General features: G+C 45.3%; 1 protein-coding gene across 1 annotated transcript in view; it reads left to right on the top strand.

Moving 5' to 3' along the window:
- The window catches only part of LOC106565622 (transcription factor SOX-13), a 31,860-nt gene that overhangs the window by 10,455 nt on the left and 6,823 nt on the right, over nucleotides 1-14,582 (top strand). The window contains 12 exon segments of the mRNA XM_014132932.2: nucleotides 1,720-1,939; nucleotides 2,116-2,230; nucleotides 2,607-2,693; nucleotides 2,897-3,000; nucleotides 3,002-3,070; nucleotides 3,183-3,251; nucleotides 3,365-3,479; nucleotides 7,822-7,895; nucleotides 10,288-10,450; nucleotides 12,003-12,121; nucleotides 12,892-12,997; nucleotides 13,268-13,438. Coding sequence (XP_013988407.1) covers nucleotides 1,720-1,939; nucleotides 2,116-2,230; nucleotides 2,607-2,693; nucleotides 2,897-3,000; nucleotides 3,002-3,070; nucleotides 3,183-3,251; nucleotides 3,365-3,479; nucleotides 7,822-7,895; nucleotides 10,288-10,450; nucleotides 12,003-12,121; nucleotides 12,892-12,997; nucleotides 13,268-13,438 — 1,412 coding nt within the window.

Genomic DNA, 14,582 nt, shown 5'->3' with positions numbered 1-14,582 from the left:
TGAGGCCTCATGGTATGTCAAGGGAATTGTAGCCTACTGTTTAGATGGTTAAATGGAAACGGAAATCTGGAGGTTGACTAACCAGAATAACCTACTGCTTTTTGGCAAACTCCAAAGTCCTCTGATTTTAATACTAGTCCTGTGCGAACCCGACGTCCATGTGTTTTTAGAGAATTGTCTGAATCTGACGTGTTGCTCCCATCTGAATCGGTAATAAATACATAACCAACGTTATCTAGTAATAATATAGCCTTAATAATAACTCCTGCAGAATTAAGCATTTCTTTCAGTAAAATGGTACTCCAAATGTAGACAATATTTGGACTTGGGAACAGGAGTGGAGAATATGATTTATTGCTTTCTGCATCTGTAGAGGTGCTGTCTTAATCATAAATGCGTCATAAAAGGTGATTTAGTATTTCAACTACATTAAATATGCATCCGAACTGAAATCTTATCAGAAACATGTTGGGTCATTTAAAGTTTGCTTTTTCCTTACAACCGGTCAAATTGATATAATTTGGACATTTTGCACGTAAAGTCTTAATTTTCTCCCAAGTCCCTAAACGTCTTTGCTCCGCGAAAGATGACCGAGAGAACTTTACCAATGTCAACTAGGTAGAACGAAGGATTCAATCGATCTATTACATTATTCTGTTGAGCAAGCGTTAATACAACGTTAGTCTTCTCGGGCAACATAATGACAAAAGAGAAGCTACGTTTATCTAATTATAAATTGATTAACACAGCCTACCAAAATGTCGGAAATTATAAGCTGAAACATATGTATATCAGGCCAAAAATGTTCTCCTGCATCCCCTGTCAAAAAACCGTGCTGTTGTGTGGTCACTCTGGTAAGGCTAGAGGCACGAGGGAAGGACAGCATTTGCGTTGCTTTCCCCCTATGTCAAATCAATGTTTTTTTGCCACATGGGCCTAAAAAAACAGGTGTAGTCCTTACAGTGAAATGCTTACTTACAACTGCACGGTTGGTTAAGGACTTGTAAGTAAAAATAACAAGTAATTAAAGAGCAGCATTAAAAAAACAGTAGTGAGGCTATATACAAGGGGTACAGAGTCAATGTGCGGGGCACAGGTTAGTCGAGGTAATTGAGGTAATATGTACATGTAGGTCGAGTTTAAGTGACTATGCATAGATAATAAACAGAGGAGGAGTAGTAGTAGCAGCAGCATAAAAGAGGGGTGTGTGGGTGGGGGACGACGACAATGCAAATGGTCTGCGTAGGCATTTACAGAGTCTTATGGCTTGGGGGTAGAAGCTGTTAAGATCCTTTTGGACCTAGACTTGGTGCTCCGGTACCGCTTACGGTGTGGTAGCAGAGAGAACAGTCCGAGTTAGGGTAGCTGGAGTGTTTGACCATTTTTAGGGCCTTCCTCTGACACCGCCTGGTATAGAGGTCCTGGATGGCAGGAAGCTTGGCCCCAGTGATGTACTGGGCCGTTCGCACTACCCTCTGTAGGGCCTTGCGGTCGGAGGCCGAACAGTTACCATACCAGGCAGTGATGCAACCAGTCAGGATGCTCTCAATGGTGTTGCTGTAGAACCTTTTGAGGATCTGAGGACCCATTCCCCCTCTCCTGAAGGGTAATAGTCCATGTGAACAAGCCTATTTATTCACCTGTATGGTTCTTATGCCCCCCACCCCCCCACCCCCTCACACCACTATTTTTCTTTCCCCCCCCCCATTTTCCTCCCAGAATGGTGGAGCCCAGTCCCCCAGCGCTGCATCTCCATGCCAACGGTGATGTCAGCATGGTGGGCGTCAGTGTGAAGTTGGAGGAGTCTGGAGGAGAAGGGGGAGGAGCCCACACCAGGGCAGAGCAGCTCTCCTCTCCTGCCTGTGATTGGTCAGGACATCAGCCAATGGAACGACCGGAGTCTAGACAGCTGACTCCTCCCCTCTCCCGCTCACCCTCAGTAATAAACTTATTCCATCTTTTTAAAAGTTTATCCAGGTCTGCTTCCTAGTCCCACTAGTCCTTGCCTATAGGCACTTGTGCAGATCTGGTTGTACTGTTTATCACAGACAAGCTAGCTACAGTTCATTAGCTATATGATTGTATTCTAACAATGTTTTCCCCTGTCCTTGGTAGGAGGGCTCTCCTGGTAAGGAACAGCTTCTCAGACAGAGTCCTGTTGGGATGAAGGGGGTTAGCAGGGGGTACAACCACCGACCAGAGGGACACATGCACCCCACTGTCAGCGAAGGTAAACCTACACCTCCTCTGCTCCCCAGTCTAATCTGTTTCTGATCGTCACTTTGCTCTATAGAGATCTCTCCCGTACATTTATAGAGGTGAATGTGAATGTGTTGAGTTATTTTATTTTACAATGCATCCCATTTAGACTCTGAGAAGGCCAGAAGAGTTTGCCTTCTGGCTACAGAATTGCATTGAATTGCATTATTTTTTAAGAGAAGTTACACAAAGTACCTTTCTATTGAAATCCTTACAAAGTAGCAGACCTTGAAATTTGAACTACTGCATTGATTCATACACGCACACAATCTAATTCCATTTGTTCATACAATATGGTGGCTGAACAACAACAAGTAACACATCTTTATCCTGTTTCCTGTTGGTAGTCATGCCCACCATAGAGAAGCTTCTGAGTGTGGACTGGAGGGAGAAATTTCTGGACAAAAGCCCCCTGGGAGGCAACCACCTGAAAGGTGAGCTTTTACCCTTTTACCCCTAACCCTTGACCTTTACCTCTCGACCCTGTCGCACCCATCAGTGCTTTGTCCTACCTGTCTCTCCAACGGTCTGTCAGTCTCTGCTTGCCTGCCTGTCTGCTTCCTATATCTAATTGTGTCTCTATGTATAATCATGTTTGTACTTCTCTTTCTTGTTCTCTCTCCTCCCTCCTTCCCAGGCAGTCCAGAGTCTCTGGCAGAGAAGGAGCTGCAGTTGTTGTTGATGATCAACCAGCTGAGTGGTCTGAGGGAGCAGCTGCTGGGAGCCCACTCTGAGCAGAGGAAACATGGCCGCCTTGCTGCTGGAGAAACAACAGCAGCAGATGGAGCTGGCCAGACAGCAGCAGGAACAGGTGACCCTGACCTCTAACCCCTAGCACAACTCACACACACTCTGACCCCCAAACCATAACATTGAACATAACCTGAGTGTACCTGGACTAAGCTTTATGTGGTTTACTCCAGATTGCCAAACAGCAGCAGCAGTTGATCCAGCAGCAGCACAAAATCAACCTGCTTCAGCAGCAGATCCAGGTGAGACGAGACCTCTACAAATGACATGCTATTTTCATAACAGAATTTAGAAGTAACTTTGGGGTAACTCTGAGTGGGACTGACCTTGTGCCCTCTGTCTGACCTGGTCTCAGCAGGTGAACATGCCCTACGTGATGATCCCAGCCTTCCACCCCAACACCCAGCAACTCCCTGTCACCGCCGACACCCAGATGACCATGCCTCTGCAGCCAATCCCCTGCAAGCCAGGTGAGTCACATCCGCTCACCAACCTCTCTTAGCCAATCCCTTTTTTCAAGCCAGGTGAGTTACCATGTTGTCACCATGCCGACAGATCAGTGCTTTCAGCAATATCTCCTGTGTGTTTTTCTGTAAGCTTTCTGTAGCTTTCCTTGGGGCGGCAGGTAACCTAGTGGTTAGAGCATTGGGCCAGTAACCGAAAGGTTGCTAGATCGAGTCCCCGAGCTGACAAAGTAAAAATCTGTCGTTCTGCCCCTGAACAAGGCACTGTTCCTAGGCTGTCATTTTAATTAACAATTTGTTCTTAACTGACTTGCCTAGTTAAATAAAAAAGAATATAAATAATACCTTTATAATACTGTAAATGGACCTGTATACTTCAACTCAAGGTCTAGTGCGGTATAAATACAGATCACTGCAGCAGAAATGGAGAGATGAATAATATAGACCTCTGCTCCACTCATAGAAAGGTTTCTATAAGACTCCCTTGAACTCTGAGCATTTCTAGGAGCCTTGCAGCCTCTCAGTATGCACAGTAAGAAACACACATTTGCCCCTGAATTCTTGCTGGCTTTCCATAGGCCCGGGAGGATGCAGTGAAGAGGGGTGCAGATCGTTGTTGTGAACCTCATTGATCTGTGAGGCAGTGTTTTTCACTGTCTTGGAGGTCAGGTGGTGTGAAGCTAGGACAGACTGAAGCAGATATGTCTTTTTACCTGGAATTCCACAGGCCAAATAATATTTTATTTGTCACAAGCGCCGAATACAAAAGGTGTAGTAGACCTTACCGTGAAATGCTTACTTACAAGCCCTTAACTGACAATGCAGTTCAAGAAATAGAGTTTACTAAAATATTGACTAAATAAACTAAAGTACTAAACACAAACACATTAAAATAACAGTAAGGAGGTTATATACAGGGGGTACTGGTACAGAGTCAGTGTGCGGGGGTACAGGTTAGTTGAGATAATTTGTACATGTAGGTAGGGGTAAAGTGACTATGCATAGATAATAAACAACAATGTAAATAGTCCAGGTGTCCATTTGATTAATTGTTCAGCAGTCTTATGGCTTGGGGTTAGAAGCTGTTAAGGAGCCTTTTTGACCGAGACTTGGCGCTCCGGTACCGCTTACCGTGCGGTAGCAGAGAGAACAGTCTGACTTGGGTGACTAGAGTCTGTGCCAATGTTTTGGCCTTCCTCTGACAATGCCTGGTATAGAGGTCCCAGTGCGCCATCCAGGACGTACGCACTACCCTCTGTAGTGCTCTCGATGGTGCAGCTGTAGAACTTTTTGAGCATCTGGGGACCCATGCCAAATCTTTTCAGTCTCCTGAGGGGGAAAAGGTTTTTGTTGTGCCCTCTTCACGAATATTTTGGTGTGTTTGACCCATGATAGTTTGTTGGTGATGTGCACACCAAGGAACTTGAAACTTTCAACCCGCTTCACTACAGCCCCGTGCATGTGAATGGGGGCGTGTTCGGCACTCCTTTTCCTGTAGTCCACGATCAGCTCCTTTGTCTTGCTCACGTTGATGGAGAGGTTATTGTCCTGACACCACACTGCCAGATATCTGACCTCCTCCCTATAGGCTGTCTCATCGTTGTCGGTGATCAGGCCTACCGCTGTTGTGTCGTCAGCAAACTTAATGATGGTGTTGGAGTCGTGCATGGCAACGCAGTCGTGGGTGAACAGGGAGTACAGGAGGGGACTAAGCACGCACCCCTGAGGGGCCCCCATGTTGAGGATCAGCATGGCAGATGTGTTGTTACCTACCCTTGCCACCTGGGGGCGGCCCGTCAGGAAGTCCAGGATCCAGGTGTAGAGGGAGGTGTTTAGTCCCAGGGTCCTTAGCTTAGTGTTGAGCTCTGTGGCACTATGGTGTTGAACGCTGAGCTGTAGTCAATGAACAGCATTCTCACATAGGTGTTCCTTTTGTCCAGGTGGGAAAGGGCAGTGTGGAGTGCAATAGTGATCACATCATCTGTGGATCTGTTGGGGCAGTATGCGAATTGGAGTGGGTTTAGAGTTTCCGGGATGATGGGTTTTGATGTGAGCCATGCCCAGTCTTTCAAAGCACTTCATGGCTACCGACGTGAGTGCTATGGGGCGGTAGTCATTTAGGCAGATTACCTTCGCTTTCTTGGGCACATGGTGGTCTGCTTGAAACATGTAGGTATTACAGACTCGGTCAGGGAGAGGTTGAAAACAGCAGTGAAGACACTTGCCAGTTGGTCTACGCATGCTCCGAGTAAACGTCCTGTTAATCCGTCTGGCCCCGCGACCTTGTGAATGTTGACCTGTTTAAAGGTCTTGCTCACATTGGCTACGGAGAGCATGATCACACAGTCGTCCGGAATAACTGGTGCTCTCATGCATGCTTCAGTGTTGCTTGCCTCAAAGTGAGTACAAAAGGCATTTAGCTTGTCTGGTAGGCTCGCGTCACTGGGCAGCTCATGGCTGGGTTTCCCTTTGTAGTCCGTAATAGTTTGCAAGCCCTGCCACATCTGACGGGTGTCAGAGCCAGTCTAGTAGGATTCAATCTTAGTCAGGTATTGACGCTTTGCCTGTTTATGGTTCGTCTGAGGGCATAGCAGGATTTCTTAACGTCTGGATTAGTGTCCCGCTCCTTGAAAGTGGCAGCTCTAGCTTTTTTGCTCGGTGTGGATGTTGCCTGTAATCCATGGCTTCTGGTTGGGATATGTATGTATGGTCACTGTGGGGACAACGTCGTCGATGCACTTATTGACGAAGCCGGTGACTGAGGTGGTATACTCCTCAATGCCTTTGGATGAATCCCAGAACATATTCCAGTCTGTGCTAGCAAAACAGTCCTGTAGCGTAGCATCCGCATCATCTGACCACTTCCGTATTGAGCGAGTCACTGGTACTTCCTGCCTAAGTTTTTGCTTGTAAGCAGGATTCAGGAGGATATAATTATGGTCAGATTTGCCAAATGGAGGGCGAGGGAGAGCTTTGTAAAGGTGGTCTAGAGTTATTATTATTATTTTTTTTTTTTTTCTCAGGTTGCACATGTGACATGCTGGTAGAAATTAGGTAAAACTGATTTAAGTTTTCCTGCATTAAAGTCCCCGGCCACTAGGAGCACTGCTTCTGGATGAGCATTTTCTTGTTTGCTTATGGCCTTACACAGCTCGTTGAGTGCGGTCTTAGTGCCAGCGTCGGTTAGTGGTGGTAAATTGACGGCTACGAAAAATATACATAAACTCTCTTGGTAGATAGTGTGGTCTACAGCTTATTATGAGGTACTCAGGCGAGCAATACCTTGAGACTTCCTTAATATTAGACATTGCACACCAGCTGTTATTGACAAATAGACCCCCACCCCTCATCTTACCAGACATAGCTGTTCTGTCCTGCCAATGCACAAAACCCAGCCAACTGTATATTATCTGTGTCGTCGTTCAGCCACGACTCGGTGACGCATAAGATATTACAGTTTTTAATGTCCCGTTGGTAAGAGAGTCTCGAACGGAGATCATCCAGTTTATTCTCCAGTGATTGCACGTTGGCCAATAGAATGGATGGTGGAGGCGGGTTACCCACTCACCGACGAATTCTTACAAGGGACCCCGATCTCCGCCCCCTGTATTTACGTCTTTTCTTCACTTGAATGACGGCGATTTAGGCCTGGTCTCGGAGAGGCAGTAAATATTTTGCGTCGGACTCATTAAAGAAAAAATCTTCGTCCAGTTCGATGTGAGTAATCACTGTTCTGATATCCTCGAAGCTCATTTCAGTCATAAGAGACATTAGCAGCAACATTATGTACAAAATAAGTGTCAAACGATGTGAAAACACACAAAATAGCACAATTGGTTAGGAGCCCGTAAAACGGCAGCCATCCCCTCCATTAATTCCAAGGCCCCACTGCAGTGCTTCCCAAAAAGGAGGGTGGATTGGGGCCCATTGGTGGGCTATGACATGGTTTAGATTACTCAGTGGTTCATTATAAACACTCAATCCTCTCATACACTATGAAAACAAATAAGTAACATGCTGACATCAAGTGATCTCTGCAGACTTTTAATGTATCATAAATGTCAATCTGAAACAACAAAACAATGATCAATTTAGCGCCTCGGTTTTGTTTATCTTGTTGCAATGTACTGTATAAGTTGCTAGAGAAGGAGCAGCAGTCCCTTTCTGATTGTGTTGTGGTCAGTAACCTTCTCAGTCAAACCCCCTTTTTCCCTGCTCATACACTTCAATCTGTGGTGCAGTCAAAATTATGATGGTACAGATAATGTCTAAATGTTTGGATGTTATTGATTCTGTTCCCTTCTGACAGAGATTGTGAAGCTTTCATCTCCCCCTTTTTATTTTGCAGTGGACTATCCCATGCAGCTGCTGCAGAACTCTCACTCCACCCCTGTGAAAAGGCCCAGTGGTACCTTTCGTCAGGTAGTGCTTTTCATCCATTACAATACTAAAACTATACTATACTGTATAGTAAGACCTTTTCCAGATGGAATAAAATAAGGTGAATTGGAACGTAACCAAATGGTGTCAATAAAGACAGGTTAATGTTTTCTGTGCTTTATACAGTGCATTCGGAAAGTATTCAGAACCTTGACTTTTACCACATTTTGTTACTTTACAGCCTTATTTTAAAATGGATTAAATTGTTTTTTCCCCCTCATCAATCTACACACAATACCCCATAATGACAAAGAAAAACTTTTTTTTATTTTTGCAAAAGTAATAAATATTAAAAACGGATATCACATTTACATAAGTATTCAGACCCTTCACTCAGTACTTTGTTGAAGCACCTTTGGCAGCGATTAGAGCCTTGAGTCTTCTTGGGTATGATGCTACAAGCTTGGCACACCTGTATTTGGGGAGTTTCCCCCATTCTTCTCTGCAGATCCTCTCAAGCTCTGTCAGGTTGGATAGGGAGCGTCGCTGCACAGCTATTTTCAGGTCTCTTCAAAGATGTTCGATCGGGTTCAAGTCTGGGATCTGGCTGGGCCACTCAAAGACATTCAGAGACTTGTTCTGAAGCCACTTTGATGTTGTCTTTGCTGTGTGCTTAGGGTCGTTGTCCTGTTGGAAGGTGAACCTTCACCCCAGTCTGAGGTCCTGAGCGCTCTGGAGTAGGTTTTCGTCAATGATCTCTCTTTACTTTGCTCCGTTCATCTTTCCCTTGATCCTGATTAGTCTCCCAGTCTCTGCCGCTGAAAAACATCCCCACAGCATGATGCTGCCACCACCATGCTTCACTGTAGGGATGGTGACAGGTTTCATTCAGGCTTGGCATTCAGGCAAATGAGTTCAATCTTGGTTTCATCAGACCTGAGATTCTTTTTTTCTCATGGTCTGGGAGTCTTTAGGCAATCTCCGAGGGCTGTCATGTGCCTTTTATTGAGGAGTGGCTTCCGTCTGGCCACTCTCCATAAAGGACTGATTGGTGGAGTGCTGCAGAGATGGTTGTCCTTCTCAAAGTTTCTCCCATCTCCACAAAGGAGCTCTGTGAGAGTGACCATCAGGTTTTTGGTCACCTCCCTGACCAATGCCATTCTCCCCCGAATTGCTCAGTTTGACCGGGCGGCCAGCTCTAGGAGGAGTCTTGGTGGTTCCAAACTTCTTTCATTTTGAAGAATGTTGGAGGCCACTGTGTTCTTGGGGATCTTCAATGCTGCAGACATGTTTTTTGGCACCCTTCGCCAGATCTTTGCCTCGACACAATCTTGTCTCGGAGCTCTACAGACAATTCCTTCGACCTCGTAGCTTGGATTTTTCTCTGACATGCACTGTCAACTGTGGGACATTTTATATAGACAGGTGTGTGCCAAATCATGTCCAGTCAATTAAATTTACCACAGGTGGACTCCAATCACGTTGTAGAAACATTTCAAGGATGATCAATGGAAATCTGAACTCAATTTTGAGTCTCATAGAAAAGGGTTTGAATACTTATGTAAATAAGGTATTTGTTTTTATTTTTAACACATTTGCAAAAATGTCTAAAAACCTGTTTTCGGTTTGTCATTATGGGGTATTGTCTGTAGATTCTTTCAGATTTTTTCCCCCCCTCAATTTTAGAACAAGGCTGTAACGTAACAACATTTGAAAAAAGTGAAGGGGTCTGAATTCCTTCCGAATGCACTGTACCTCTCTGAAAATAACAGCTTCAAACATTACACAGGTTACAAGCCTAATACAGCACTATAGTACATGGATATTTGTATTTTGATAAGCATGTCATGTTTTTGGTATAGGCCTGAGGTATGTACTGTATGTACCTAGGAATCTCTCTTAATACTACAGATACAGGCTGGGAGATCTTTGAAAATGCTGTCAAAACAATGTACTCCAAATTAACAATGCATGTTTCTGGTATCTGGGACAGTGAACAACTGAACAAACACACCACACCCTGTTCAGTGTTGTGTGTGCCTTTGCGTGCACAATGCAGTCATGCTCTGTCTGCACTGTTGCACAAGAGGAAAAGGGCATCACGTAAATCACTAAACAAAAGGAAGACAGGACAGAGACAAAATAAAGGCTAGACTAAAGAAACACTACAGTGGTGTGAAAGGAAAGCTGTGACACACCAAATCTGTCATTCATAACCCTAACATACACACCCACCCCATACATGGGTGTGTTTGTTATATTGACTTTGATGAGAATTGAAGTTTGTGTGTGTGTGTGTGTGTGTGTGTGTGTGTGTGTGTGTGTGTGTGTGTTTTTATATTGACTGAAGTAAGCAGTGTATTCTGAATGTGTTTCTTTTGTGTTGGGCTGACACACCGCTAATTGTCTACTCTCTTGTCTTTCATCCCCTTAGGAAGCCAGCCAGCCTCTGAACCTGACCTCCAAGCCCAAGGGGATGGACATGGGGAAGAGCCCCAGCCCGCAGACCTTTGAGCTGGGCTCGCTGACTCTGCAGGGTGGGTACAGACCCAGGGACAACCATAGAGACAGCCCTTCACGACCTGCACTTAACCTGGGTCAGTATACACATACACACACACACGCTACATTCAGAAGTTTGGGGTCACTTAGAAATGTCCTTGTTTTTGAAAGAAGCACATTTTTTGTCCTTTTAAAATAACATCAAATTGATCAGAAATACAGTGTAGACATTGTTAATGTTGTAAATGACTATTGTAGCTGGAAACGGCGTATTAAGAAAAAAAAAAAAAGGAATATCTACATAGGCGTATGGAGGCCTGTTATCAGCAGCCATCACTCCTGTGTTCCAATGGCACGTTGTGTTAGCTAATCCAAGTTTATCATTTTAAAAGGCCAATTGATCATTAGAAAACCCTTTTGCAATTATGTTAGCACAGCTGAAAACTGTTGTTCTGATTAAAGAAGCAATAAAACTGGCCTTCTTTAGACTAGTTGAGTATCTGGAGCATCAGCATTTGTGGGTTCGATTACAGGCTCCAAATGGCCAGAAACCAGGACCTTTCTTCTGAAACTCGTCAGTCTATTCTTGTTCTGAGAAATGAAGGCTATTCCATGTGAGAAATTGCCAAGAAACTGAAGATCTCGTACAACGCTGTGTACTCCCTTCACAGAACAGCGCAAACGGGCTCTAACCAGAATAGAAAGAGGAGTGAGTTTGAGAAAGACGCCTCACAAGTCCTCAACTGGCAACTTCATTAAATAGTACTTGCAAAACACCAGTCTCAACGTCAACAGTGAAGAGGCGACTCCGGGATGCCGGATGCCACAGTGGTGTGCAGAACGGCATCTCGGAACGCACAACTTGTCGGTCCTTGTCACGGATGGGCTATTGCAGCAGATGACCACATCGGGTTCCACTCCTATCAGCTAAAAACAAGAAGAAGCGGCTCCAGTGGGCAGGCGATCACCAACACTGGACAACAGAGGAGTGGAAAAACATCGCCTGGTCCGAAGAATCCTGGTTCCTGTTGCGTCATGCTGATGGCAGTCTGGATTTGGTGTAAGCAGCATGAGTCCATGGACCCATCCTGCCTGGTGTCAACGGTACAGGCTGGTGGTGTATTGGTGTGGGGAATGTTTTTTTGGCACCCTTTAGGTCTTTTGACACCAATTGAGCGATGTTTGAAAGTCACACCTTGTAGAATCCATTCCCTGAATAATTCAGGTTGTTCTGGAGGCAAAGAGGGGTTACGACCCGGTACTAGATGGGTGTACCTAATTAACTGCCTGTATGTATACGCACACACACGCCTACCTCCGCTCATGCCATTCCTCAGCTTCAGACATGTCAACACCCTGACTGTGTGTGTGGTGAGAGAACCTGTTCCTCCTTTGACTTCAGGGCTTGTGCGCTACCATCCCCGTTTCCTCTCAGATGCAATAGGTTGTACTCTGATACTTTGACTCACTTTTATATTGACATTAGCAACCCTTTGTCAGTGCCTTGCCCATTTGAGCTTCTAATGACAATTTTTCCCTGTTTTTTTCCCTCCTCTTTCTTTCTTTTTCTTTCTTTCTTTTTCTCCCTTTCTTTCTCTCTCTCTCTCGTTCTTTCGCGCTCTCGTTCTTATATATACATACACACAGGTTTCCTGGGAGAGGGGGATGTGGTGACCCAGGCCATCCACGATGCCCAGCAGCTGCTGTGGAGTCATGGGCCGGGCGGAGGAGAGAGGGAGCGAGAGAGAGACAGCACTGCCAGGATGGTAAGCCATTGTCTAAAGTCACTCTCTCCTGTCACACACGCAGGGCTTAGGGTTGTGGGTGGGTTCAGGGCCAGGTTTAGGGTTACAGGGATCCGTGGTCTCACAGTGGCTGTTATAGACTGGAGAATGTCTCAGCTACACACACTGAGAAAGTCTCCACCATGTCCTCAAGCAGGAACAACAGCTGCTGTAAACTCACAACAGTGTTCTTATAAACACTGGTGATGACTCACCTTTCTCCTTTGTCCACTGTAACAAACCGCTCCCCTCCTCTCTGCCTTCTCTCTCTCCTCCTTTTCTCTCCAGAGCCATAGATAGTGTTCGGCCAAGTGTGTTTGAAATGTAGACTTTTCATGGACTCCACAATGGCACCAAAATCTCCAAGACGAGTCCTTTCTTCAGCAGTGACAATGTCATTGTTGTAGAGCATTTGGTGCCATCCTAGAGGAGAGTCCTTATGTCTTTCACCCCTCCGCCATCCTCTCCTTCCTTCCCTCAGGTCTATAAACACAATTCTCTCCTCCACATCCCTCTATTTCCTGCTTTTGCGTTTCCAGCCATGCTTTGAAACACCGGCTGACATGAGAAACTTCTCCCTGCTCAGCCAGAAATAGTGCTGTTCAACACACACATACACAGAGAGAGATAATGATAAATGATCTCTTCAGACCTGTTTTTACTGCCGCAACATTCACATTTGTGTACCCATGTGGGTTAAGGTGTAGGCCTGTGTATGTCAGGTGTGTGTGTGTAAATCTGTCTCTGTGTAGGAGCATAAGGAGTCTGGTCGCAGCGACAGGCTGCCACACCAAGACCGGGGAGAGAACAGACAAACCCGCCAAACCAACGATGACCACCACAGCAGTGACTCTGAGGGTAGGCCCTCAAACTGCCTGATCAAAAATAACATGTGGTTTAGATGGTAGAGGGCAAGCATTGTAGTTAGTCTAGAGCTTAAATGTTCTCCTTTCCTTTATCTACACTGATCTGAACACACAACACACAGAGCAGGGGAAAGCAACATGGAGGATTTCTTGTCAAGTATTTGTTTTCATCTTTCCTGTTCTTTTACCAGTGAACTTGAAGGAAAGTAGATTTGTTGTTGGCCACTGACTGTCCCCCCCCCCACCCTGTCCCCTCCTGCAGGCCCCCTGTCTGCTCCTGGTGTGGGGTTGTTTACAGAGGTTCGCAGCCCCCCCTCCTCCGTCCACATCAAGAGGCCCATGAACGCCTTCATGGTCTGGGCCAAAGACGAGAGGCGACGTATTCTACAGGCCTTCCCTGACATGCACAACTCCTCCATCAGCAAGATACTGGGTGAGCCTGGACACACACACACACACACACACACACACACACACACACACACACACACACACACACACACACACAGGACTTAAAGCAGGCACTAATTGCTCCTCTGGGATTAATAGAGTCATATGAAATTGAATTGACATGCAAAACACACACATGCTGTCAGTCAATGAGCACATGTGTGTTTGTGTATCGTCTTTGTATAAATATTGTTTGTGTGTACACTCTGTGTGTGTGTGTCTATTCCGGGTGTGTCACCTCCTGTAGTCCTGGCACAGAGGGGACATGCGAGGGCACGATCTGCCACCTGCTTCCCCCGGCGACAGGAATCCCCCCACACACACACAAATACAGCCGCGCACCCCTTTCCTCTGACCAAACACTCACATTCCATTCCATTGTGGAGCACTGGAGACACTCATGCTATCCCTCCCTCCTCCCCTCCCCATCGAACGTAGTTCAGCTAACTCCTTTCTCTGGAAGTCTGTGTCCGACTAGTTTAAAGTTTTAATGTCACGAGCACAAGTGCAGTGAAATGCCTTTCTTGCTACCTCTAAACCCAACAATACTGTAATAAATATCAATGTAGTACTAAAAATAACAAAGGTAGAACAAAAACATACGAGAAATAAAATTAGAAATAAGAACAGGAGAAAGTAAGAAGCTATATACAGGGTCGGTATCCAACACTATATTTACAATGTGCAGGGATACTGGAGTGATGGAGGTAGATACGGTTGAAGTCAGAAGTTTACATACACCTTAGCCAAATGCATTTAAACTCAGTTTTTCACAATTCCTGACATTTAATCCTAGTAAAAATTCCCTGTTTTAGGTCAGTTAGAATCACCACTTTATTTTAAGAATGCGAAATGTCAGAATAATAGTAGAGTGATTTATTTCAGCTTTTATTTATTTTATCACATTCCCAGTTGGTCAGAAGTTTACATACACTCAATTAGTATTTGGTATCATTGCCTTAATTGTTTAACTTGGGTGAAATGTTTCAGGTAGCCTTTCACAAGCTTTCCACAATAAGTTGGGTGAATTTTGGCCCATTCCTCCTGAGCTGGTGAAACCGAGTCAGGTTTGTAGGCCTCCTTGCTCGCACACGCTTTTTCAGTTCTGCCCACATATTTTCTATAGG

Source organism: Salmo salar, chromosome ssa12, assembly GCF_905237065.1.
Source record: "Salmo salar chromosome ssa12, Ssal_v3.1, whole genome shotgun sequence".
Classification (NCBI taxonomy): domain Eukaryota; kingdom Metazoa; phylum Chordata; class Actinopteri; order Salmoniformes; family Salmonidae; genus Salmo; species Salmo salar.
The sequence above is the reverse complement of the archived record's forward strand: the minus strand, read 5'-3'. Positions and strand labels throughout refer to the sequence as shown.